Source organism: Rattus norvegicus, chromosome 3, assembly GCF_021556685.1.
Source record: "Rattus norvegicus strain SHRSP/BbbUtx chromosome 3, alternate assembly SHRSP_T2T, whole genome shotgun sequence".
NCBI classification, from domain to species: Eukaryota; Metazoa; Chordata; class Mammalia; order Rodentia; family Muridae; genus Rattus; species Rattus norvegicus.
Genome location: NC_141536.1, coordinates 7,352,499 through 7,378,812, shown reverse-complemented (window position 1 = coordinate 7,378,812; position 26,314 = coordinate 7,352,499). Strand labels below are relative to the sequence as shown.

The 26,314-nt window shown below is 52.2% G+C and overlaps 3 protein-coding genes across 9 annotated transcripts; all 3 read right to left on the bottom strand.

The window, feature by feature from the left end:
• Positions 1-351: 351 nt before the first annotated feature.
• Positions 352-5,101, bottom strand: Obp2a (odorant binding protein 2A). 6 transcript variants are annotated; one of them, XM_087654402.1, is made up of 8 exons: positions 4,162-5,101; positions 3,747-3,913; positions 2,883-3,016; positions 2,567-2,637; positions 2,084-2,194; positions 1,428-1,529; positions 933-959; positions 352-518 (listed from the first exon to the last, which is right to left on the bottom strand). In XM_087654402.1, exons 2-7 carry the CDS (start codon positions 3,783-3,785, stop codon positions 934-936), a joined length of 483 nt encoding a protein of 160 aa, XP_087510528.1. In that variant the 5' UTR covers positions 3,786-3,913; positions 4,162-5,101; the 3' UTR covers positions 352-518; position 933.
• Positions 5,102-15,553: 10,452 nt separating this feature from the next.
• Positions 15,554-19,133, bottom strand: Lcn10 (lipocalin 10). 2 transcript variants are annotated; one of them, NM_001128137.1, is given in 6 exon segments: positions 15,554-16,148; positions 16,650-16,748; positions 17,395-17,502; positions 17,708-17,778; positions 18,202-18,341; positions 19,010-19,133. In NM_001128137.1, coding segments are annotated over 6 exon segments (549 nt in total). In that variant the 5' UTR covers positions 19,112-19,133; the 3' UTR covers positions 15,554-16,119.
• Positions 19,134-20,336: 1,203 nt separating this feature from the next.
• Positions 20,337-25,901, bottom strand: Lcn6 (lipocalin 6). The gene is given in 7 exon segments (NM_001001519.1): positions 20,337-20,490; positions 20,667-20,692; positions 20,928-21,029; positions 21,231-21,341; positions 21,931-22,001; positions 25,465-25,604; positions 25,779-25,901. Coding segments are annotated over 7 exon segments (546 nt in total). The 5' UTR covers positions 25,872-25,901; the 3' UTR covers positions 20,337-20,487.
• Positions 25,902-26,314: the final 413 nt, after the last annotated feature.

Here is a 26,314-nt window from a genome sequence, read left to right as displayed (position 1 = left end):
AAGATGTAGAAGATGTCCTACCCCTGTCGTGGAGCTCAGCTCCTCAAAGCCGGGTCCTCCCAGTATTCAACCAATTTGCTAGAACAGGGCCCCTGAAGTGACATTCACACCATCTGAAGCCCTGGTGGCTTCTCAGTCTTGCCTCCCCAGAGATCTCAGACACTGGTGAGAGTCCACCCTGACAGCAAGTAGCTCACCAGGTAGCTTCTAGGACCTTACATAGCTCTGGGAAAGCCAGATGCCATGCTCCTTGGGCGCTGGTTAGGCAATAGCGCTGCAACTCTCCCCAGGTCTCCTCCCAGCAGAGCTTAGAGCCCACACAAGGTTCTTCACAGACAGGCTGAGCCAGAGTACTGCTGGAAAGCTTTATTTGGAGTTGGGGAGGGGAGCAGGTACTGAGATGGGGGTTGGGGCGAGGCAGTGGGAAGCTTGGTCCAGGAGAGGTGTGGTGCCGGGATGTCCGTCCCAGCCTGGTGTGAAAGCAAGGCTGGCTCAGCTGTTGCAAACCTGGGTAGCTGCTGTGGTAGGGAAAGAGAGATAAGCACCCTCCTCCCAGTTTTTTTCAGGGGCAGCAGTCAGGGGAGGCATGGACAGGGATGGCACAGGGCAGATATGGGTCGGAGGTCCTCTTTCCCCACGTCTCTGTGTGGTCCCTGCTGGGAGCTGGGGCCCTGCACCACTTCCATAAGAAGCCAGATCTCAGCGTCCTTGGGGAGAAGGAAAAGGACCAGGACAGGTAGAGACCGGACCAGAGAGATCATGACAAGAACAGAATTCCTATACATCATGGAAACTATACAAAGAGCCACATCCTGAGTGACCACACTTGTCTATGTGGATGGGATGGGGACCCTCATCCAGAACCCAGAGCCCAGCATTCTAGACTTTTCCACGGTCCTATGGGCGATGGGGTTGGGAGAGGGGGGACTTACCCTAGTCACTTTCATTAACACACTCATCTGTAGAAACCAAAAGAAGCCCAGGAGTGAGAAGGGTCCTGTAAGATGTCCCCATCACACGTGAAGCTCAGACCCTCCCACAAGACCCTCCTTCCTCTGAAGCAGAGCCCTGGGATGGCCCAGTAAGAGCTAAGGGATCTTGAAGGGACAGACAGTACAGAGGCCAGGGATGCAGAGAGACCTGGGGAGACACTGAAGCAGAAGCACAGGAGATTTGGAGGTCATGGGGACACAGAGGGTCACAAAAACAGAATGTCCCCTTTGTGACACTGAGTTATGGGTGACACTGGGGATATTGTGGGGATACCACAGAGGCACACAGGCGACATGGAGAGATAGGAAATAACACATAAGGGATAATAGGACCAGGCACAGACAGGACACAGAAGGCACACACACACAAACATGGGTTGGAGACAGGCAGTCAAGAGTCGCACAGGGGACAGGCATGGGCATTCCTGCTTTCACCTCTGATCTCTGGCACAAACATGTTTTCCTCTTGGAGTTCCATGCGCTGTATGAATTTCTTAAATTCTTCCATAGCCTCCGGGTTTTCCTCAGGGTTTCTCCCTGTGAGGAGGTGGGGCAGGTTTGAGGGGTGGTACTCAGCTCTGCAGAGCGCCAGAGACACAAGATAGAGGTGCAAACCAGCACAGGAGTCAGCAAGGACCCTGGCGGTAGACAAGGAAGTTCAGTGTGTAGACGTCCACAGACACCGACTGATCCTCAGACCCAAGCAGGCTTGCGGGGCCTACACAGTCCTATCGGACCCCTGAATCTCAAGGCCATGAGGCTGCTCCTTGCCCTGGAGGATTCCTACCTACAATAAAATGTCCCCTACCAAGACATGTCCTTTTAAGTTCATGTGACTCTTGACTGAGAGCCTGGGAGTGGTATTGGCTGCTTCCAGGTATGGGACCCTCTCCTGAGTGTTCAGGCCTCCAGAGGCCACACAAACCCCATTCCTAACCCAGTTTTCCCTATTTTTCACTTTGGACCTCACACATTTCCTGGGCCACGTCCTGGCTGGGTCCAGCACCAATACCAGGCATGTCGCATGCCTTTCTCATGGCTACCAGAAACAGAGACCAGGGACAGGACATGGGTCCTCTGTGGAACCTCACCCATGAGTTTTCCCATCCCAAACGACTTCCCGTTGTGCAGTCCTTCGCAGTAGAAAATGTAGTGCCCCTCCACTGATGTCTTTTCCACATGAACAGTCTTCTTGCCATGAACTGCAGATGAGCAGAAATAGCTTGTGAAGGAACACCTTGGGATTCTTGGGTGGTCACCCAGGACACCTAGCTGGTCTAGCCCTGGCCTTTCTGTGGTCCCCACGGAAGTTGCCAGGCCCAACAGAGGAGTTCATGGAAGTGGGAGCCAAGGTTGCCCCTTAAGCCCAAGTACCACCCTGTCTAGCTTTCCTGTCTTTGGGTCTTCGTGGGTCAAGAGCTGAGCCGGGTAAGAGAACAAAAATGACTCAGTTTTTAGGATTGACAGCCTAGAACAGGAAGTGACTGATGGCCTGTCCTAGAAGCTAGAGCAAGCAGGGACCCATCCACCCCAGGGCTTGCCACTGTAAGAGACACTGAGGCACATAAACTCACAGGTACTGTATATGCCAGGTTCTTTCGTTTTCCTCATCACAAACTTAAATTCATGGCACCGATCATCCTTCCTGGAAAGCACAAGCCCACGGGCAGCTTCTCTCAGTTTCTCTCATAACTGAGACTTGTTCAGCTCATCTGGTGCATCGGTCCTGGTCAGGTGACCCCTTAAACTCTATGTCAGTCCTGTTCTACTTTTAAGGTGTTATCTAGGAACTGTGTTCCCTCAAAGGTAGGAATCTCTCAGTTACATAACTCAAATAATGGCTAGCAAGGAAGAGAAAAACTGCAGAGAGCCCCAGCAGAGAACACGTACCAGACTGTAACTGTGGCCTCCAAGTCTCCGTCTTCCAGAGCTATCACTTTCACAGGGAAAACCCTAGTGGGTAGCTTGCGATGGGGTAGGCTCCCATTGTGTACCATTGCCTTCGGGTACCAGGTCCCAGAGTACTGCAGGAGACGAAGCTGTCAGCACATCCAGGTCTTCCCAAGTCTACCCCAGGCTAGCTCCTGAATAGACTCTGCAGAGCCCAGGGTGTAGCCACTCAGGTGAGCTAACCCCACGTGTTCCAAGACCTGCGGTCAATAAAGAGATACCAGCACTTGGGCTGCCCAATCCCCTGATGGCAGAAGTGTCTTCCCCGAGCTCAGTGTATGTATTCTTTGATGTCTGCCCCTCAAAGAGGGCACTGGATGGCTCCTCTGCCCCGGATGTCCTGCTCTCAATGTTCTAGCTCTGGGTGTTACTTGAACAAGGATTCTTCACCCAAACCTGGTTTTCTGTTCTGTCTCAGGTCTTAGGAGGACCCATGTTTTCAGGAGGACCCCTATCTTCTACCCTTGATCCAACTGCTGAGATGAAGTATGGAGTCAAACTCAACCTTCAAGAAGATATCCTTCACCTTAACATAAATCTACCAGCGTCAAGCAGGGGCAGGCCATCTCCAACCACCACCCATTGTCCCTCCGTCCTCACATCCTCCTGGTCATCTAATAGGAGTTCCTGAGCCTTTAGGACAGCCACCAGCTCCAGTAGCAGGACGGTAAGGAGCAGGCTCTTCATCTCCAGTCACTGGGCTCTCACACAAGGCAGCTCACCCTGGAAGTGTGTGCTCTGGTTCCTCACAGGGTTCCCTTTATATCCCCCATGGAGAGGGACGTGTGCCCACTTGGCACTAACCAGGTCCCTCCTGTCCCTCTCCCATGGCCAAACACACATCCATCATGGAGCCGAAGGTTGTTGTTGTTGGGATCTGATGTATATCAAGTCAGTGCCACCTGCAGATGAAGAAAGACACACAATGCCCTTCAAGGTCTGTGCCACCCAAGTGCTGTGCTCACAAAGGGCTCCAGGGGATGAGGAACTCAGATGCAGGAAGGGGGGGAGGACCAGGCTTCCCTTCACACCCCTGCCCCGAATCTGCCCATGGCTGCCCTGAGCTCTGTTCCCTGAGACCTTGCTCCTGACCTCCTGATGCTGAGAACTGCCTGGGGACTCACCTCATTGTCCCTTCCATGCATGGATACCCCACCTGGACTTCCCTGTACATTGGGGACACAAATTCCTGATGAGCCTAAATGCCTTCAGGGTAGACCCCATGCCACTATGGAACACCATGACCCCTGACCCACTTCATCCTGCACTGAGGCCAGGTAAGAGCACCTCTTGCTCAGATGTCTTGGTCCTTTTTCACTAACCGGCCAATGCTCATCTACTCAACCACCAAGAGGGTTCCCTTTCCATACATCTCAACTGTAAGCTGGCTGCATGAAGAATTCAAGCCACACATTAGGGTCGTGAGTATGTGTCCCCTGAAGAAATCAGTGAGAGGGTTCACCTCTGTGAACTCAAGGGGGTTCATCTCCAACAAGGAGACTTGACCTTCTGCTGCTCTGTCATCTGAGGGTCCACGGACAGGACATTTGCAGAGCTGGGGCTGCTCTGGTACAACTGAGGTTCATGTGATTTGTTTCCTGCCATCTTGTGTCCTGATGTGGGAAGGAGAACCAGGCGCCATCACAGCCGGTCCTGAGCCACCCCTCTGCTCCTATTGAATGAACTCCATGCCTCTGGAGTCCACAGTCTCCCTTCTCATTAGCTTTGAGGACCCTCATGCTCTCAACAGAGCCAGGTCTCATTCCCTACAGACAAATGCACACAAGAGACACCATGAGTCCACCTGCCAGCCTGTGTTCTGAGTTAAGTGAAGGTTGCCCTGGCCGCCCTGGCTGCCCTGGCTTCTGGCTTTAGCCCAGCTTCCCTCCCAATGGGAACTCTGCCTTCCACCCTCCACTCTAGAGCTCCTGGACTTAGCCACCTGCCTGAGACACAGAAGGTCATCTCTGGAGAGGGTTTCACTTCCTGCGGGGCTGTCCATACGCCATGGCCCTGGAGACAGGTGCTGCTCCCACAATGGCATCTTTGTGCTCTCTGGATCAAAGGTGGACAGGCTCAAGTATCCATAAACAATATCAGTGAGGACTCTGACAAGCGCTGGGCTGTGCGGAGGAGCTGGCGTGGCCCGGCCTTGATGTGAGAATGAGAGTCACTGAGCAGGAAACCTGAGGAGCTGGGTGTGAGCGAGTGGAGCGGCGCTCTGTGGGAGAGATCAGGAAGCAGGTTAGCAGCTCCGCATCATGGGCGAGGTCTCTGTACCTGTCAGGTTGTCCTTCATACGATGCCTGGATAGTTCCTGTACGCGTGTCCCCACAGAGGCACATGTGTCTCAGTCCTTGGACAGGAGAACAACAGTGAGCCAGGGGCACCGTCACTTTGCTGCTGACTTGGGCTGAAAGTCGAAGGCTGAACCTCACAGCTCCCTGAACCTGGGGTAGACACTTTGTGACATTGTGAAAGCCTCAGTTTCCTAATCCAGTGCTGCATCTGCTCCCGTGTTTTCCTAACGCCTGGCCTCAGTGAGCAGAGGTGAAGTAAGTTTAACCATCATGTTCGGATCTGAAGCATCCTCCAGAGGCCCACGTGTTGAAGACTAGTTACCAACTAGTGGCCCTGTTTTGGGGTGTTCTGCAGAATGAAGGCACAGGGCTGGGAGAAATGAGTCCTTCAGAGAACACGTGTCCTTCAGTTAAGTCTTGCTCTGGCCTAGTCTTGCCAGACTCAGAAAGACAAATTCTGCATGTTTTCTTTCATTTGCAGAACGTATCCAAGGGTGACTGAGTGCAGGAAGGAGGAGTCTGAAGGAAGGCAGTAATGGGTGCTGGAAAGACAGATGTCACGAGTTCTCCCTTGTGGAGAATAGACATTCGTCTTACTTGGACACATCTGTTTTGTCATGTCTACTCTAGAGTTCTGACTCTTGTCTATCTTACTGAACTCTAAACACATAAGACCATGCAGGATGTGAGTCACACTGGCCTCAGTGGGTCCCAAATGGCTTTCTATCAAGATGCAGACAACTGCAGGTTCCCAGTGAGGTTTGGAGGTTCCCCAGCAAGCCCTCCTGCACCCGCAAAGGGAGACAGGCTTCTGCTTGCTGGGCAGCATGTATGCCTTTCTCTGTTTGCTATTCTCTTCCCTGACCGTACCATCCCGGACTCAGGCAGACACCCTGGGCTGCTGCCACACCATGTCCCAGCAGGTCTGACGGAAGCGTTGTGGAGGGGATCCCACCTCCCGCACCCTTAAGCTACGTCTTAGCTTTGTCTTCACCTTTGTGTTGTTCAGTGGCCATTGCGTAAGCCACCTCTTCTCTACCTATTGTGAAGTTCTGCTTCTTGATTGAACTCTGATTCATGTAATTATAAATTATTTAAAAGGTCATAAATGTTATGTGGAACATCAAATGGAACAAGTCGTACAGACAGTGTTGATGCAGTGGGTGTTTGAATGTTAAATTGAACTGTCTGAGCCAACCTCACCAAGGTGACATTTGAACACAAAAACTACTATGGTGGAAGAACATTCAATGTGGAAGGAACACAGCGTACAGACCTGGGGGAGAGAGCCAGGCTTGCTCCAGGAACAGACTGAAGGGCAGGATGTCCATAGCAGGCAATGCCTGTGAAGACCGGCCAAAGCCGGTCACTAAGAGGGCAAGACCAGCGAGGGTGGCTATGGGCTACTGGGTAAGGAGATTAGCTTTTTCTGTGAGAAGAAACAGGGAGACCTGAAGGTTTGACCCAGCACTATGTGGCACATGTTTAGAGTCCCTCCACCTGTTATAGTAAGACCGAATTGGAGACAGCAGGGAAGACAGCTGGAAAAGCTGCAGTCAATGATTCAGGCCAGAATGTGGGTATAATGTAACCCACCTCGGCAGAGGGGAAAACAAAGAATAGACTTATATATCCACCACCGATAAAAAGAAAATAGGAAACAAGAAATCTGCAGCATCAATTTTATATCATGGAGCACAAACAACAAAGACTTTGAGTCCTTGGGGTGACAAACAATATGTGGTCACTCTTGTCACAGCATCTTGAAACCTGTGGAGAATTTGAACACCAATGTCCGCAGCAGGGAGGGCCAGGGTCTGGCTGAGTGGAGGGGATGGTAGTGGAACTTGAGGTCAAGAGCAATGACTGCAACATGTGAAACTCAGGGAGAAAACCCCCACATGCAGGAAGAACTCCAGAAATGTCTGTCAAGGGCTCCATGAGCAGCCAGGAAAGTCCCAGACCACACAGGAGTGGGATCAGCTCCTCACGTAGGGGAGGGAAGGATGGCCTCAAGTAAGAAACGATTCTGAGAACTATCGGGAGAGCACCTGACAGCAAGGCAGTGGACTCCTGAAGGAGTAAAGACAATCCAAGGGGGGAGGGCAGGCTTCAATATGTCTCTGGGAGAATCAACAACCACCCACTCAGACCTCAGAACAGTCAGAGTGATGTGGATGTCAGGGAGAGGGAGGTGCGGGATAGTGAAGAGTCAGGGGACACGTGGAGCTCAGAATGGCCATGCACCATCATGGGCAGGGCCACTGCTGACTTAGCCTGAGGAAGAAGGAGCCATGACAGGCAACAGATACACCTTTGAAGCTATAGCAACTGACCTTTCAAAACTCATCAGAAGACACACCATACTGTAGAAGTCGTTGCCCCAAACCACTGGGCAGTAGTTTCTATGAAAGCCAGGCTCAGGTCTGGGACATGCTGGCTTCAGATGGCTTGGCCCTTCTATAGGGAATCGAGTTTCCATTTACATAGTTATCTGTACCCATAGAGAGCCAACCTCACATCTCTGCCATGCTGGTTTCAGACAGCTTGGCTCTTTGACGGGGAAGTGGGTATCAGACAATGTATTCCATTTTCTACTGTCTATGGAGAACTATTCACTTTGTCTTCATCTGGCTTAGCCTTCTTGTAAGGAAGAGCTGGTTCACAGCCCCCAGTTCTAGTTGCCAGGCAATCCCTGTGGTAAGCCCTGTCACAGAGGTGGAAGCCAGTGAAGGGCCCTAGTTCTACTGAAGTGTGAGAGCTATTAAAAGGCTTAGCCTGGTAGAAAGTAGGTAGGTTATGGAGTTCCTGTGAAGGACCCTAAGGGCTTTTGACAGCTTTACACCCACCGCCTCAGGTCAAGATTAGGCCAAGTATCAGCTTCCCACCTCGCATCAAGGTTAGGCCAAGTTCCATTCTCCACCCACAGGTCTCAGGAGGAGCAGGGACATTCTTGAAAAACCACAGAATGTACTGATAGTCACCTGACCGTCTGGTCCCAGATAGAGTTCGAATGCATGTCGTATGCTGCTAGCCAATAGATTCAAAGGTCAATACGCTTAGCCAATAAGTTTAAACTGTAACCTTGCTGGTGTAACCTGTACCCCTACAAAGTATAAAAACTGCTTGTTATAGCCATTCAGGCTCACCTTCCAGTCACTTGCCACGAGGTACTGATTAAAGGTCATCCCCGATGCGCCGGAAAATAAACCTCTTGAGTTTGCATCAAACTCTGTTCTCGTGTCTCACTTGGGGGCTCTCCTGGTAGTTAAGGCTCACTTAGAGCTTTATACCAGCGGCCATGTGGCTCCTCAGGTCTGGTTTTCTGCTCTGAGCACTTTCCAGACCTACAAGTGTTTAGTGTGTGGCAGAACTTCGTTCTTTCCTATGGTTCACTGAAGCCCTCCCCAACCCCTTCCGAAAAACTAAAAACCAAAAACCAAACCATATGTACTCATCTACTCTTTAGTTGACAAACATGGATCCCACCGTGGGAAATGTGCTATGTGGACCTTCACATACACATATTCATGTGGACTTAACATTCTCAGTATCCATACTCCTAGGTACCGAGCTGCCCAGTCAGGATCTCTCTCCACCCTGACATCTGGAGATCTGGAAGGTTGCTTGGCACAGTGACTGCATCACCTCACAGTCCCATATGTAAAGTCCAGGGGTCCCCATTTCTCCAGGGGCTTGGTAACGCTTATGGCTGCCCCTATGTTGTTGACAGACGTGCACTTGAAGTTCCACCTGCAAACGTTTACAAAGCCAGACCAAAATTAGTCTCACCATACTGATCCAGTGAGTTTAAGTATCAATTCAATCTTTGACATTTAAGTATGAGTGGTTCCAGCAACCATTGTCCCTGATAACCCTGGGACCACACCCCTCTTGTGTACAGGCATTCCAAAAAGTAGCTCATTGTGAGTCAGGACAGCAGAGCAAGCTACAGAGCCGGACAGAGGGCAGAAACCCGAGGGCATCGGTTGACAGGTGGATGATTAGGCAGATGAAAAGATGGCTGGGTCATCGTTGCAGGAACGAGGGAATGAATGAACCCCCAAAACAGTGGCCTAAGCAACATGAACCTCTTTTAAGGAGGAAGGAATCGATGGTATTTCGGCTCTGACCCTGAACAAGGTCACACTGCCTGTTTGTACATGCCTGGACTCATTCCCCACCTCTGAGAGGATCACCCTGCCCTGGAATGCTGGAGATAAAGGTCCCTTTGGGTGAGGCAGGCACACAGTATGCCCCAAAGGCTCTTCTTCCCTGATTCCTCTTGCTCTGTTGAGCACTGTAGACAGTGATGCCCCCAGTGGTCATTTCCAGAACTGCGCCTAAGGCTTCTGAATCAAGAATCAATATGATTGGTTGCCTTCCAGGAAGCACATTCCCAGGAGGCGAATGAACCAGCCCTTCGAGCTTCAAAAGTGAGGAAGGGCTATCAAAGACTTCCTTGTCAGCTCTTCCTCGGCCCCAGGTCATCCAGGTCACTCAGGAATCCACTTCGAATGACCCTGGCATGAGGACCCTGTGACATCACTAAGGGTTTGGAGAAACCTTAAGGACCATCCCCAGAGCCCCACAAGGGAGCACAGTCCTGGTGCCCCAGACTTCACCTTGGAGTCTGTAGAGTTGGAGTGTGTACATGTCTCTTGTTTTGAGCAGCCCAGGTGGTAAAAGTTGTTTCTGCAGCTCAGGACGCCCCTGCAGTGGCTGGGCAGGTCTCCAGGCAGGTCTGACCTGCAGCAGGCTAACCAGCCCCTCTGGTTCATGCTCCTGAGAGTTAGCCCCTCATCCTCAGATCTATGGCACTATCAAGTTTCCTTCTACAGATCCTCCCCCGAAAGGTCCATCAGGCTGTCTTAGGCTCCCCCTTTAGCAAAGACCGCATCAAAGTAACTGGACCATCAGAGACTTGGGCCTCTATGGTGCCTGGGCCCATATAAGTGCCTTCTGAAACTACAGGAAGACTGACCAAACTTGTGGTTCTGCCACTGTGGCTTTGGGCCATTCCCTACACTAGACACCCACTACCCCAACCTAGACCCCCACTACCCAACAGAATGCTGATTACAACGGGCAAACAGAACCTTCTAGACATGCCCTCCTCCACTGCAAGCTAGCATGGCTGGCTCTGCTCTGAGCTAGAGATGGAGCTAGGAGTGTATGTGCACATGTGTGTGCATGTGTAAGCATGCATGTGTGTGTATGGGTGAATATGCATGCATGTGAATGAATGTGTATGTTATACACATATGCATATATTATACATGTGTGGTCATTGTGAACATACATGTGCCTGTGTAGGTGTCCAAGCCCACGTATGTACATTCTGCATATATGCATATGACTGGGTGTGTATGCAGGTAAGCATGCTGTGCTCAAGATGGGGTGTGGGCATTATGTATCCTGGAGCGTGTGTCGGCATGAGAATTTGCATTCTGTGCATACATCAGTGTGCTAATGGAGCTGTTTGTCAGGGTGCAATGCTCCCACAACATGAGTGTGCACTGTTGTGAATGTGTGTGTCAGCAGCTGTCTGTGGCGATTCACTTTTACGGTCTCTGCAGAATGAAGTCATTGAGATCTGCTCCTGCCCTGAAGTGCAGAAACCCCAGACCTGAGAGATGTAGCCAGGACTTTCGGGAAACTGAGCCAGGTGGTAAGGATGGGGTTCAGGGGAACACATTGATCTAGGAAGCAGAAAGAGATCCCAGAGGCTCCGGACCTGTGGGCTGAGCTCAGGATAAACCCTGTCTGTTTTACAGAGCACGGTCACTGGTGATCTTCCAGCCCTGTGGGCGAGGCTCCCTCTGCCATGCCCAGTTGCTCCACCTTCCCACAGGAAGGGCTTTCATTGTCTCACACACACACTCAGAAAGGCCAAGTGGAAAGAGGCTCTCCAAGAGTGTCCTCCCCTCAGAGACCAAGTCCCCAGGCAAAGCTGAGAGCTTGTGGGTTACCTATGGTTCTCCTGTGCGTATAGGTCAGCTGGGGATACTACAACCAAGGGCCCTAGACAGAGGCCTAAGAAGCATTTATGTCTCAAAGTTCTGGAGGCGATAGTCCAAGAGGCTCCCATGTGATGAAATTCTGAAGAAAGCCTCCTCCCAGATGACAGGGTGACAGGGTGTGTCCTCATATGGTAAGGCACTCTCCCCATATCATCACTGCAGGCCAGAGCTTCACACGAGGGGTCGACTGTGAGTCCCCTGTACCCGTCCTTATCTGTCATGTTACTACATCAGTCACAGGTTCACCTCTACGTGCTGCTCAAATTCAATAACTGCCCTAGTCTGCCACTGCACGCTCGATGAGCAGAGACAAGGAAGGATTCTTTAAATTGTACTTTACTCAGAGCGGCAAGCACGGAAGCCAGGGGAGACAGCCTTGCCTGAGCTCACCCCTGCTCTCTCTTACTCTCTCTGGTATGTTTTATAGAAAACTGGGACAAAGGATTATTTGGGACAAATAATCACCCCAAAATCTTGTCCTTCTGGCCAGGTGATCAGCCTTGTCTCAGAGATTTATGACATTGCGCTTTTCCCCTTACTTCTCTTCCTGTCCCTGTTCATTAATCAGTCTCTGGAGTAACAGACAGCATATGTTACGCATATGGTATTATGGTTACATATGCTCATCCATGACTCACCCGTGACCTGGTAATGTGGGGCTCTCTCTTCCAAACACACATGCTCACACACACATGCACGCACACACAAACACACACATGCACACACACACACGTGCATGCACACACAGATGCACACACATACACGCTTATACACACACTTGTGCACACACATACTCACACATGCACACAGGCATACACACACACACACACACACACACACACACACACACACACCCACCCCACAAGGCAGGGAGAATCCCAACTGTGCTGCTGCCTCTATGAAATGAGTCAGGGAAATGGCATTTTAAAAGCTCCTGAGGCCACAGCGACTGTGAATCTCTTCCCAGGACCCTGCAATAGATCTAACCTTACCAGGCTCGTGTGTGAACCAAGGTTAGGCTGTTGCACACAGCATTGGGATCTGCAAGGCTGGCTCTGTGAGACTTGAGACAACTCTGCCCACACCTAGCTGGCTACTTCAAGAGAGGTTACTGTCAAGGGTAAAGGGACAGATTCTGTGAGTCCACCCTGTGAAGCACATGTAGGCATCCAGACCCACTAAGTGACTCATGTTCCAACCTCTGGGATCTTCCGAGGTCCCCTCCTCCCAACATCAACTCCTCCTCCTCCTCTTCCTCCTCCTCCTTCTCCTCCTCTTCCTCCTCCTCCTCTTCCTCCTCCTCCTTCTCCTCCTCTTCCTCCTCCTCCTCTTCCTCCTCCTTCTCTTCCTCTTCCTCCTCCTCCTCTTCCTCCTCCTCCTTCTCCTCCTCTTCCTCCTCCTCCTCTTCTTCCTCCTCCTTCTCCTCCTCTTCCTCCTCCTCCTCCTTCTTCTCTTTCCTCTCCCTCTTCCCCCTCCTGCCCTTCCTCCTCCTCCCCTTCCACCCCCCCTCCTCCTCCATCATCTTCCTCTTCTTCTCCTTCTCTCTCTACCCCTTCTCCTCCTCTCCCATCTCTGTTAGGGCCCAGCAGGCAGGAAGACAAGGAGTCTGAGGCCCCTAGAACATAGTGATCTTATCCACTGATGAAATGATAATCTAGAGATTGTTAAGACTAGATGGCAAGGCATGGCTGTTCTTCGCTCAGCAGTGGACACCATCTGTCAAATATTAAGGACCTAAGCTATCAGAGGAAGAGACAGGAACCCCAAGCTCAGCTCCCCGTGACACACCTAGACCATAAGGGGTGCTTAAGTCCCCACCATACTTGAACCCTGGGTCCTTTCCCCAGGAGGGTTAGGTCCATGCCTGATGTTGACTGCCAACCTCCCATCATACTTTGGTTTTAGATCCTTACCAGGAGATCTTGAAGCCATGCCTGACATCAACAGCCTTCCTCTAGTATAGACTCCTGGGCTTCTGTTTTCATTCATAAGCCAAAAATTATGTGTAATTGCCCTGGACCCAAAAGGCTGGTGAACGGCACACATACAGTAATGAACTGAAGAACACAGCAGGCAAGTACCTTACATGAGAGCCACCTAGTAAACACCACAGATAGCACGAACAGAATCCTGTGTCCGTGGACATGATCAGTCACATCACGAAGGACACAGATTACCTACCGTTGATACTCCTGCCAAAAATGTTTAAGCAAACCTAACCACTATCAAAGAAGCCACCAGCAGAACAAGCCTTGTGGCCATTGGATGGATTCACACTGCAGTGTGTGGAAACCTCCTCGTGCCCCGGGTGACAGCGTGGCTAATGAGAGCCATCATGTTAAGCAATGGGGTCAAACCAACTCCAAACGCAGCTCCGTTCTGCAACAGCTCAGTGAAAGACTTGAAAAGACCAAGCTAACTCCATGTGAGTTAGCTGTGTGTGAAGCTACTCAGAAAGTCCAGTCAGCAACCATGTAACCGGTCTTTGGGTGTAGGCGGCAAAGCCTGGAGGCACCCTGAGAACTCCTGGACGGTGGAACTGGTTCTTGCTGCAATTTTGTTCATTCTATGTGCCAAATTAGAAGGACAGAGAGGCCACTGGGTAAATAAAGGGCTTGCTGCTAAGCCCTATGACCTGAATCCCATCCTGGGACCCACATCTCAAAAGGGGAGAAGTCTGTGGGCCAGCACTGTTGTGATCTTTTACCCACATGGTGGGTTCAAAGTGGAATACGGCTACAGTACATGGCCACACAGGACTGCTCAGCACCTGAGGTGGTTTCTCTGGTACAAAAGCCTGCCTTGGTGAGGAGGGCCTGGAGTGTTGGGGAAAAGCAAGTGACAGAAAAGCTGAGCGCTAGCCTAGCAACAAGGCAAGCTGGTCCCAGAGGTCTCCAGGTGACCTCTGTCCCAGCTCCTTGTAGCTGAACATGGCTGAGTGGTCATGGGATAGAGAGGAGCGACCATGACCACTGTGGAAATCAGCATGGAGATTCCTAGACAGAAAATATACAAAACTACCATCTGAGTTCTCCTAGAAACACATGTGTATCTCTGTTTATTGATGCACGTCTTCGGTGAGCAAGATACAGGCCCAGTCAGGATGCCCATCAAGATGAACCAACAAAGGAAATATGGCACAGGTACATCAGGGTGGGACACACACACAGTAGAATTTTATTCAGTCGTAAACAAGAGTGAAACAGTGACATTTGCAGCAAAATAGATGGAAGTGGAGATTATGGCGTTAGATTGAATAAACCAAATGGGAAAAGGATACAGCATCTTGACCCTCATAAGCAGAGTCTAGATTTAATTATGATTTGTATTATCTGTTGTAGGCTTGTGTGTGTGCACATGTATGTGCAGCTCTCCTTGCGGCCAGAAGACCGAGCCGGATCCTCTGGAACTGAGGCTACTGGCAGTTGTGAGACACCTGACTTAGCTTCTAGGAGCTGAACTTGAGTCCTCTGGAAGAGTAGCAAGTGTTCTTAACCAGTAAGCCACTTCCCCCAGCCCCAAGGTCCAGATTTAAAGTGTGTGTGTGTGTGTGTGTGTGTGTGTGTGTGTGTGTGTGTGTGTGTGTTGAAAATAGGAGACCATGAAAATATAAGAGATCAACCAGAGGCTGGAGAGACGGCTCAGTGGTTAAGAGGGCTGGCCACCTGCTCTTCCATAAGTCCCAGGTTCAATTCCCAGTACCAACATGGCAGTTTACAACTGTCTGTCTGTAACTCCAGTCCCAGGGGATCTGACGCTCACACAGACAAATATGCAGTCAAAAAACACCAACTTACATAAAATTAAAAATCAATAAATTCTTAAAACACAGAGAGAGACAGAAAAAAATGGGGACCAGTGGAGGGGGAGCTGGAAAATGAGAGGGGACAGGGTGGGTAAGAACAGAGCATGATAACATCAACAACGCTTGCATGTGGGCACAGCTTTAGTCCCAGCACTAGGGAGGCAGAAGCAGGCGGATCTCTGTACATTTGAGACCAGCCTTGTCTACGTAAGTTTTGGTTTGGTTTGGACTTTGTTTTGTTTGTTTGTTTGTTTGTTTGTTTGTTTAGACAGAATCTCTCTATGCAGCCCTGGCAATCTTCAGACTCACTCTGTAGAGCAGGCTAGCCTCAACACAGAGGTATCTGCCTGCCTCTGCTTCCCGAGTGCTGAGATTAAAGCCTGAGCCACCACCATCCCGCTAAGTAGTAAGTTCCAAGCCAGCCAGGACTACATGGTGGGGCCTCACTCAAAACAAAAATAAACAAAAAAGCACATAAGAAGATGAAAACTTTTAAAAGATCTTTATTTTTAATTATATGTATATGTGGCAGGTTGTACATGTGTGTGCAGTGCCCACAAAGACCAGAGAGGCTGTTGGATCCCCTGGAGCTGGAGTTGCAGGCGGTTGTGAGCCACGCAATATGGATGCTGGTGTTGGACTTGAGTTCTCTGCAATGTGTTCTCTTAACCACTGAGCTATCTCTAGCCCCGCAAATAAAGAAAGACTTTTCCAAAGAAAACAAGGAAATGGGAGCAGGGCGAGCCTGAGGTCAGTTCTGATCTCCCCAGGATAAAGTAATGGTAAATTCCAAACTCTGCCTCTGGTGAAGTCCAGAACCCTGCAGGGCAGGTAGACCAAAGAGAAGGCCATGAGTGCAGCCCAGGGGAAGTTTGCTGGGATTGGAAGATTCAAGACAGTTCAAGCTCTCTGCAGCCAGCCAGTCACTGGCCTACAGTCACCAAATGTCTCTGAACTGGCCACTGAATGTCACAGCCACCACCCAGAAGAGCATTCCCAGGATCTGGAGGACTCTCAAGTCAAAGGGCTAAGCAGAAGGTGGCTGGCTGTCAAGGCAGGATCGTGTGTGCACAGGAATCTGTGGGCAAGGACAAAGGTGCTGAGAGGCCTGACTGCCAACTCTGTCGCAAATCCACATGAGGGCCCTTTCCCCCATCGCCCTCCCTGGATTCTAAAGAGGGTAGAGGTGTGCAGCCTCCATTCTGAGTGTCAGAGAGTTTATTGCAATCCAGGAACCATCACTGTTTGCATGGAGCCCTGATTACCCAGGGCTGGAGGAAGCCTGCAGGCTCAGCAGGGAATGAGGACACTGGGCATCTTCACAGCTCATTTTGCAGACGCATGGTTACACACACAAACACACATGCACACACACATGCACACACACATGCACACACATGCACATGCACACACACATGCACACACACATGCACACACATGCACATGCACACACATGCACACACATGCACACACATGCACACACACACACACATGCACACACACACACATGCACACACATGCACACACACACACACACACACACACAGAGAATGAGAAGAGTGTAAAAGTCATGTGGTACCGTCTTTCGGAAGGATGGTGGCCTGCTTAGTGAGCTGTAGAATATGACAGGTGTCCAGGAATTCTCGCAGACTCAGGAAGCTAGAGATGTTCTGTCTGTCTGCAGTTAGAGGCAGAATTGGCGCAGCAGGGGTCCCCATGTGACATTTGGAGGGCTGCATCCTGATCTTCCGTGCTCCCTCTCACGGTCACTCTGACCCTATAGTCCACCGTAGCCATCCCTGGGCACATCCAAGCCTGCTGCTCCCTAAACATTCCTCTGCTCTGCTCTTTCCAAGGATCCCTCTCTGTAGCCCAGGCTTGTGCCCTCTGTGCCCCGCTATGTCACCTCTATCCACCCTCCCCAATACTTTCCCTAACACTCCCTGTCCCCACCAGGTTCAGCCACCTAAATCCTAACACTCCGTTTCCCAGAACTCAGAACTCACACTCCCAGTTTCTGCCTCCTCTCGGGCCGCACCCCAACGCTCACACGTAAGGCTGTCTCACTGCAGCTCTCGCATCTAGACCTCCTCTGGTCAGGGTCTCCCATCGACTTACCCCATTGACACCATCTCCAGTCCTACGCACACACAAGCTCTATTTCTACAGCCCCTCCCAGACCACCTTCACCAGACATCCTCCCTCCCGGTTGGCCAGCCTTGTCTTCCCTTCACCCTCCCCCACCTCTGTGTCTCTGGTCCTTGAGCACCCCACTGCCATGGCTCGGACACCCAAAGGTGACTGACTCTGCACAGGGTACTCACTGAAAAGCAGCAGGCTCTTGTAGTTGCTGCCTGCACGCCCCAGGCGGAGGTATACCAGGCCGTAGGTGTAGTCAGTGGACAGCACATGGAAGCCCTTTACCCCCCTGACTGCAAGAGAGATGCAAATGGTCACTGGTGCCTGCACATCCGTGCCCACCCACAGTACAGAGCCCTCACTGACCTCACCTCCCAGGCCAGGCCATTCAAAAGAACTCAGCCAGCTCTGGAACCACAGGCATCCTGCCCATCTGGCCTGGGTGTCTGGCCTGACTGCCATGTATTCAGTTCTCCATGGCCCAGACATCCTACTCACGGGCATTCCTGAACACAGGTCTCTTCCTGTCTTTCTTCAGAGTCACCTCCCTGGACTGGCATCCCCGAGGCCTAGAGGACAGATTCTGTGAGCTGCAGCCACTTATCTACTGCCTGCCACCTTCTACCACTAACTTCTCCCAGTCTACTCACCCTCTGTCCCTAGAGCCCAGGGATGGGGTTTAGGGAGGCAAGGTAGCCAGTTTGGAGAAGAATCTTCTAATTTGGGCAAAGGCCTGCCCACAGCTGAAAGATCTATTCCCAGTACCTGCTCTCTGCCACCCACTATTTCTCCCTAAATCACTCCTTGGGCTTTAGGGGGCAAAGAGGAAGTGGAAGCGTCTGACAAGGCTGTTTCCTCTTGGGACTCCACACTGCTTCCTTTGGGCTGAGAACTGACCTGACTATCCTGCAGAGGCGTGCCAGGACCACACGCACATCACACCTGCCCACTAGCTGAAGGCGATGACCACCCTGAGCTGCACAACCCCTTACCGGCTGAAGGCGATGACCACCCTGATCTGGCCTGTTTTGTGCACCTTGACCACAGATGCCCCCAGCTTCCTCTTGTCTCTAGCCGGTAGGAACCCCTGGGTGTCTGTGGCGATGGCAAGAATGTACCAGAAGCCTGAAAACTGCAGAGGCATGGGGGAAGGACATTGTCGGAGCTGCCACACCATGATGCCTGTCCAAGCTCCCAGACAGACAGACAGACAGCAGACCCAGTAAGTGATTCTTTCCCAAGACCCAGACCACATCTGTATCTACAAGGGAGCGCTACCCTGTCCCAGGCTAGGCTAGACAGGAGCCGGTGCTTGGCTGGTCAGGTGCCGCAGAGGCTGAAGCCTGGGCTGGGTCCCTCCTACCCACCTCAGAGGCCCCCTCTCTCCCTCTTGGCCTCTGTGTGACATGAATGCTCAGTCCTTCCACTTGTCTCTGAGCCACTAGCCACCTAGTTCTTCCCTGCAGCAAATCCCTTGCTCCTAACAGCTCTGTGGTTGTGTATGCTATTCACACTGTGAGGCTAGCCACTGTGCCTAGAGTCCTGCTTCAGGGCGCATCAAGCGCTTGGCTCTCCACCCTGCTGTTCCTCTTACAGCCCTCAGCTCCTTTGTAGAGGTGTCTGTGAAGGGGTCCCAGGGTTCCAGTGTCGGAAGAGAACAGGTAACCAACACGGCTGGCCTCAACAGCTGCCGTGTTCTCCTGCTGGGGACATTACCTCAGATGGTCTCACAGCAGGAGTCGGGTCCTTGCAGTCTTTAACCCTAGCACTGATGAAGGTGCCAAGAGGCATGTGGCTCACCTTGCTCCAGTTGAGGGTCTGGGCCTCCTTAGGGAAAAACTCCTGTGTCCAAGATGCCACAGCCAGGACTAGGGCTATGGCCAGGGCCGTCTCCAGCTTCATCCTTTGCTTGGACCGCTCAGTTTAAACCTGTATCTCACTGCATCTGCTGTCTTAGAATGGGATCCACCCTGGGGCCTCGGGCTGCTTCAATTGGAGGGAAAGAGGTGGGCAGGTGTGGCTTCAGGCTGGCCCCTCCTTCTGAGGGCTTCAGCCTGGCCATTGTTGGCTGCAGCAGACATTGGCTGGTGGGGAGGACCCTGAAGATGGACACCTCAGTGTCCTCAGAAGCCATGTGGAGGCTGATCCTCACACCCCTCACTACTGAAGTGCTAAAGCTACTGCGACCTGGAAGGCCTCAACTAGCCCTGGTGCCTTGGGACTCTCATAACCCTAGCCCGGGTGAGAGGCAGAAGCCTAGAGTGTCTGAGACTAGCCTCTTGGGCTTTCATGCACACAGGACAGCAGAGAGGGAAGGAGTGGCCACTAGGCATAAACTTTGGGACTCCCTTCCCAAGGCTATGTATAGAGTCTGAGGCGATACTGATGCTCTTCCTGGACTGGGAAGAGATGGGGAGGTGCACTCCTGTGTGCACAAGCTTTCACTCCCTCTTACCCACCCCACCTTTTTGTGTTACTTCCTAATAGATGACACCATTCCACCATTTCCAGACCTGATATCCCATTTATAATGAGGCCCACAGCCTCAAGCCTTTGAGAGTTCCATACCACCACCATCACCCCCATATGACCCCCGTGCCCACTAAAGCCATGGGCAGAAAAAGAAGAGCTGGAGCCCTGACTGTGTCCCCTTGATAGGAAGCTCACAGATACCGACCTCCCCTGCTAGACCGACTGTGGATTCTGTATGCTCCTGCTAGGCAGCCTGAGTATGCTAACCCCTACTAGGCTGTTGTAGAATGCTACTGTGCTCTCCTGCTCTCTGTGCTCTCCTGCTCTCTGTGCTCTCCTGCTGTCCACATCCATGCAAGGCATAGATGTTGGATTCTGATAGCCCAGTGGCTGCCTTAATAATGTCCTGACCGGCTCAACAGAGCTCTTACCTAGCTGGGCACCTCAGCCTCTGCCTTTCCAGGGGCTATATCTTGCCCCCAGTGAAAACCTACCAGTCCTGTCTTCAGGCTCAAGAACTCTAGCAAGGGAATTCTTGCAGATTCTTTTGTCTCTGAGCTGGCACTGTGGTTCCATGGTCTGATCTCTGGTGATGTCCTCTTCCACAGCACAGGGGACGCCCCCCACCGCCCCAGAGAAGACACATTGTGACAGGTTTGCTTGTGAAATCACTTTATTTTCAACCCAAGCAAGAGCCCAGGGGAGCAGCTAACCAACACCAGTGCCAGCAGCCACTGCAAAGGCAGCGCCTGCCCATCTCCACCAGAATACCAGGATGCTGTGGGGCTATCTCCAGGGTGTGGCATTCACTGAAAACCAGGGCAGGTGTTGGGATTAAGCTCGTGATAGCCATCGTCCCCACCTTCTGTCACCTTCCCACCGTCAGAGCCATGGGCTACACGACCTTTGAAGATGGTCCACCCAGAGGCCCAGGCTCCTCCTGCTCCCCAAGGAGCTGAGAGTGATGAACAGAAAGGCAGCCTACCTGGAGGATCTTGTGTGCACAAGTGACTGTGGAAGAACCAAGCTGGTTGTGAGGATGGGGCTGTAACAGCTCCCAGGACCCTACCCACAAGCCTCTTTTGAAGAAGCTGTCCATGCAAGTCTGACTGTGACAAGGCATAGCTGATCCCTTGAAGCGCTACACATCAGTGAAAGCGAGAGATGTGCCGCCGCCACCCTGGTCACGCCTTTTGTGCACCAGAACTCCCTGTGTTCCCCTGAGGCCCTTAGTGGTGACACTCACAGTCCTTCTGCAGCTGGGCCTGCTGTTGAGACAAGAAGCCCAAACCCTGGCTCCATTTGGTGAACAGCTTCATGGCCTGATGGCTGGCTATCTCTGTCCGACCTGGTCATGAAGGAGCAGCCTCTGAGAGGTGACCAGCGTGTGGCTGTGACCCCGCCCCTTTCTTTACCCCAATCCCTAGCCAACCTCAGGGTTGCTAGGGGTTTGGCCCTGTATGTTCCTCACTAGGGGCTGAGGACACAGAGCACTCACCTGGGTGTAGAGTACCAAGGACCCTGAGCGACCTTGCCAGACCCCACTTACTGTACAACTCCACTGTGTTGAAGACCTCATCCCCAAATTCCAGCTGTGTGAAGATGACAGCATAGTCTTTGAAGTTAGTGCCCAGTACCCGATAATCCAATATTCCCAGAGCTAGAAAGCAAGTGAAAGGTCTTGGGGTAAAGGGGAGCAGGGCCATCATGCCAACCGGGTGTGAAACTGGAATTGGCCATTACGATGGGAACAGCTTTAGGGTAAGACTTTATCTAACCTCAGCAGAGGTCTCAAGCCCTGTCCCCAGGTCCTTGACCCCTACACTGTGCCAGCAAGAAGCAGTTGTTGGTTGCTGGTCAACAGATGGACGGCTGAGTGCTTGTCCCATCTCAGCCTGGGGTGACTAAAGACCAAGTGGGTCACCCTCCCCCAGTCCTATCCTATTGGAGGAAGAACACTACTAACCAGGTTCTTTTCCTTCTGAACCCACAAAGGAGCCCAGGGATCACCCACGGGCATCTGGGCACACATTAGGGAATTAAGGTCTTAAGACCTCTGCTCAGGGGCCTCTTTCCCACTGAGGATTGGCCCCCACGTCCTGACTGCTGAACCCATTAGCTGCCCACAGAGCTGTGCCAGAGCTCTGGAGCAGAGTGGCCTCCTTTCCTGCCAACCGCAGCGCGTGAATGCACAGAGGGCTGGCCCTCCTGGCCATCTGATGAGCAGGACCCAGGACCACCACACTCACAGGGATTCTCAAACACCCATCGGGAATCTTGCTTCAGCAGCTCCACGATGCTCTGATGACACCCATCTGGCCTAGAAAAAAAGGGAGAAGGGCATCTCAGAGTCACACCGGTCCACCAGTGGGGAAGGCCTCACCTCTTTCTCGGTGCCTGGGATACCCAGAAACCCCACCCTGGGGTCTGAGAAGCACCAGCTTTTCCCTTTATTTCCCAAGGGACCCACACTGTTGGGTACTGAGGACTCAAGAGACATCAGCCTACAGTTCATGTGAGAAGCCACTATCCAGAGACCCCCATGGCGTTGGCCTCTGAGGTGAGAAGCCACGAGAGAAGTACAAGGAGGCTGTTGAGCAAAACAAGTGGCTTCAAAGACTGCTGAGAACAAAAATGCCTGCAGGGGCAGGTGCTGGCGAAGTTCTGAAAGAGCAGCTGCACATGCGGCCCTGCACATGCGGCCCTGCACATGAGGCCCTGCACATGCGGCCCTACACATGGGGCCCTGCACATGCTGCCCTGCACATGAGGCCCTGCACATGCGGCCCTGCACATGAGGCCCTGCACATGCGGCCCTACACATGGGGCCCTGCACATGCTGCCCTGCACATGGGGCCCTGCACATGCTGCCCTGCACATGAGGCCCTGCACATAAGGCCCTGCACATGGGGCCCTGCACATGCTGCCCTGCACATGAGGCCCTGCACATGAGGCCCTGCACATGGGGCCCTGCACATGGGGCCCTGCACATGAGGCCCTGCACATGGGGCCCTGCACATGAGGCCCTGCACATGAGGCCCTGCACATGGGGCCCTGCACATGAGGCCCTGCACATGCTGCCCTGCACATGAGGCCCTGCACATGAGGCCCTGCACATGGGGCCCTCCACATGCTGCCCTGCACATGAGGCCCTGCACATGAGGTCCTGCACATGCAGCCCTGCACATGAGGCACTGCATATGTGGCCCTGCACATGCTGCTCTGCACATGAGGTACTGCACATGCTGCCCTGCACATGTGGTTCCAGCAGACAGAGGCACACCTGGAACCCCAGCCATATCCAAGTAAGCAACAGGTCCAAGAGACAGAGTAGAAAACTAAAATCAGAACATTTGCCGGACATGCCTCTATGATAAAGGTCATAATTCAGCAGTGTGTGGCTGCACAGCAACCTGAGTGTACCTCACATTTCTAGCCCAGGCAAAATTCTAGAAATATCAGAAAGAGAAAGGAGCCCCTCCCTACATCATGGCACATAGAACCCTCAGAAGAGAGGCTGGCACATATCTAGTGCAAAAATAAAAAGCATTTAATAGAAAAAATGTTCCCCTCAGGCCTGGAGAAATAGTTCAGCAGTTAAGAAAAAGTCTCCCGGTTGGGGATTTAGCTCAGTAGTAGAGCACTTGCCTAGCAAGCACAAGGCCCTGGGCTCGGTCCTCAGCTCTGGAAAAAGAAAAAAAAGAAAAAGTCTCCCCCATCAGAAAATCAAACTGGGAAATAAATATTTGTAACTAGTTTTGAATAACAGACTAATTAATTGCTTAAATTCCCACTTCTCACAAACAAGTAAGAAACATTATAGAAAAAATATACATACTATTTAAAGAGAGCTCACTAGGAAAGAACCTACACACGTTTGAGGCTCTCTGTATCAGGGACAGGCGCATGTGTTGGGTGGTGAGCCATCTCCTCCTGTCTTGAGGAGGTGGAGGCACGGGCAGCACCAATTACAACAGGACAGTCTCTATAGGAAGATTTCTCGGGGGTCTCCAGTCCTTGGGGGGAGACAGAAAGCACAGAGGAGGTCTCATTGGCTGGGGAGGGGATGGGGACCTGTGGTACCAGATGTTGCAGTGTAGATCTGGAATGTTCCCAGAGGCCATGTGTAAGCTTCCTGCCTCTGCCAGTACTGGAGGGAACAGGTAGAGTCTGGTGAGAGGAAGTCTGGTCACTGGAGATGAGTCCCTCAAAGTGAAACTGAGATGACTCTTTTCTTCCCTACCCCCTCTCTCTTGTCTTTTTCTCTCTCCCTTCCTAGCACCATGAAGTGAGCTTCCTCCTCCATATGTCCTCTACCATGATGGACCAAGCCACCATAGTCTCAAAGCAACAGGGTCAGTGGGTAACCAGGGACTGGAACCTTCGAACTCATGAGCCTACATAAACCTCCATCCTTATAAATTGTTTATCTTGGGTATTTCGTCATGGTGATGGAAGGCTGCCTCCTGGGGATAAACTTTCCATTTGGGAAGATAGTGGTGCAGGAGGCAAGAGTGATCTCTAAGACATAGGGTGACAAAACACTCTACAAAGTGGGAGTCACGATACAAAAGCCCTGGCTGGACAAGACTAGCTGACCGAAACGAAGTGGAAGAAAAGGATTCAGCTGCCTGCCTTTGCAGACTGCAGGTTTTAACTTCCCAATACATTTCAAAGAGCAACAAAGAAAGAACTGACAGAAGAGCCCTTGGCTCCCCTGAGACCCATCCCATCCTGCATGGGCCCAAGCCTGACCAGATTCCTGTGAGTGTTTTGTTCTGCTGGCCTCACAGGAACCCACCCACCCATTCACTGTTGAGCAACTTGGCCAGATATGTGGTCTGGTGTTCATAAAAGCTACACAGAAGAGGTACCTTAAATGAGACCTCTCTGCCCCTGCTTCTCCGTGCCCTCCCAGGTCCACAGTGAAAGAGGCCCGGCTACCCCCTTCTCGAGCAGACTACTCAGGAGGAAAGAAAGGCTTTCTCTGAGCCCCAGGCTGTCTCAGTGGCTCAGGTCCTCACCAAGCAGCCAGCCTGTCAGACCAATTGAGCCACATGTAAGAGACATTGGTCCTAGCCTGGCAGTGGTGGCAAATTCCTTAAATCTCAGCACTCCAAAGGCAGAGGGACTTGTACATCTCAGTCCAAGGCCAGCCTGATCAGTCAGTAGAGAGTATGGCAGCTCCACAGAGCAAGTTCCAGGACAGCCAGGGAGAGACAGAGACAGAGAGAGATTCCACCTCCCCACCACTCCTACCAGGCCCTCCAGGGCCTGCTGTATGTGTTATCCCAACTAGACAAGGACAGCTTGACCCCACAAGCCACTGGCATGAAGCCTTGGTGACCTTCTTGCTGAAGAGATTGATTCTGTGACGAACCGGGTGGCCCTGAGCACATGAACCAACTTCACAGACTCCAGAAGACCCACGGGGAAAAAAAGCCGCATGCAGACCAGGGCCAGCCAAGCCATCAAGAACAACAGAGTATAGAGGCCGGAGACACAGGTTCAAGAGGCTGGCAAGAAGTGAATGAGCCAGAGTCCAGTGAGGAGAGGAAGTGCAACCGATGCAGAAAGCGTAAGTCTGGGGAGCTCAGGGGAGATAGGAGAGTAACCTGGGAGCCCAGGGGGACAGGGAGCCTGCCCTGGAGAGCACAGTGGGGTGGGGAACATGGGGTACCTGCCTTGCATCCGGGAGCGCACAGGTAGACCAACCCTGTAGCCCCTCCCTCAGGTGATGGTGCTCTTTGTGAGGAAGCTTAACACAGGGATTACCGACTCACCCATGCCGAGAGGACTGAACTCTCAATCTGTTATCTGGAGTAAGAGTCACCACGACACCTTCTACATTCCTCATGTCCTTCTCCACCATGAAGTCCTTTGCACGGGAGGCCACGGCCAGGATGTACCAGGGCCCGAGGAGCTAGAGGAAGCATCAGCTAAGACACCTGGCTGTCCTCCCTCAAAGCTCCCTCTGTCACACAACTCCAACTCCCTCCACCCATGCTTTTACGTACCCAAAAGCCGTGTGGCCTCAAAGGTGGGGCCTGGTCCCTAGGACCTGCTGCCCAAGGACCTGTGCCCAAAAGACTGTTACCTGCTTAGGGTCCAGCCTTCCCAGCCACACTGCCTGCAGCCAGGCCATAGAGACCAAAGCAAGAAGAGCAGCAATCAGAAGAACCACCCTCATCCTCCCAGAGAGCCAAGCACACTACACCACAGGCCAGGATGTGCCGTCTCCAACCAAGAAACAGCTTATACCTCCAGTGCCTCGGTGTGGGTGGCCACTAGCTGCCCAGATACCACCCCGACCTCTCTCAAAGCAAAATTACTCAGGGTGGAGGAGGACGCTGTTAAACTGTGGTGGCCTTAGTGCCAGCTCAGACAGACGGCAGAGACGAGAGAGGCCCAGGAGCCTGTTCTAATCGATAGTACAGTGCCAATTCCATACGTCTGCCCACACCTCCTTCCCAGAGAAAGTTCAGGAATAAGCTGGCTGCCTTGCCTCCTCCCCAGCTGAGTCTGTTTCTCCCCAGCAGACCATGCAGGCAGAGCACTGTCCTTGCCCAAGGAGGTCAGGTCCGAGTCCTGGCTGTGCAGGCTCAAGTTGTCTGTCCAGAAGCTGCTGTCTTG

Bases quoted from the DNA above. Each gene is read 5' to 3' on its own strand.
- Obp2a (XM_087654400.1), bottom strand. From the start codon at position 3,629: ATGAAGAGCCTGCTCCTTACCGTCCTGCTACTGGAGCTGGTGGCTGTC. The intron at 3,017-3,542 runs GTGAGGACGGAG...CGTCTCCTGCAG, and splicing joins TATTAGATGACCAGGAGGAT to TACTCTGGGACCTGGTACCC. The intron at 2,195-2,566 runs GTGAGTTTATGT...GCTCATCTGCAG, and splicing joins ACCTGGCATATACAGTACCT to TTCATGGCAAGAAGACTGTT.
- Lcn10 (XM_087653763.1), bottom strand. From the start codon at position 17,698: ATGTCTGGGCCATGGAGAACTGAATACATGGCAGTCAGGCCAGACACC. The intron at 17,503-17,580 runs GTGAGGTCAGTG...TCTCTCTTGCAG, and splicing joins TGAATGGCCTGGCCTGGGAG to TCAGGGGGGTAAAGGGCTTC. The intron at 16,149-16,649 runs GTACCACATGAC...CCTTGCCCACAG, and splicing joins CACCATCCTTCCGAAAGACG to ATTCCTGTGCACACACGATC.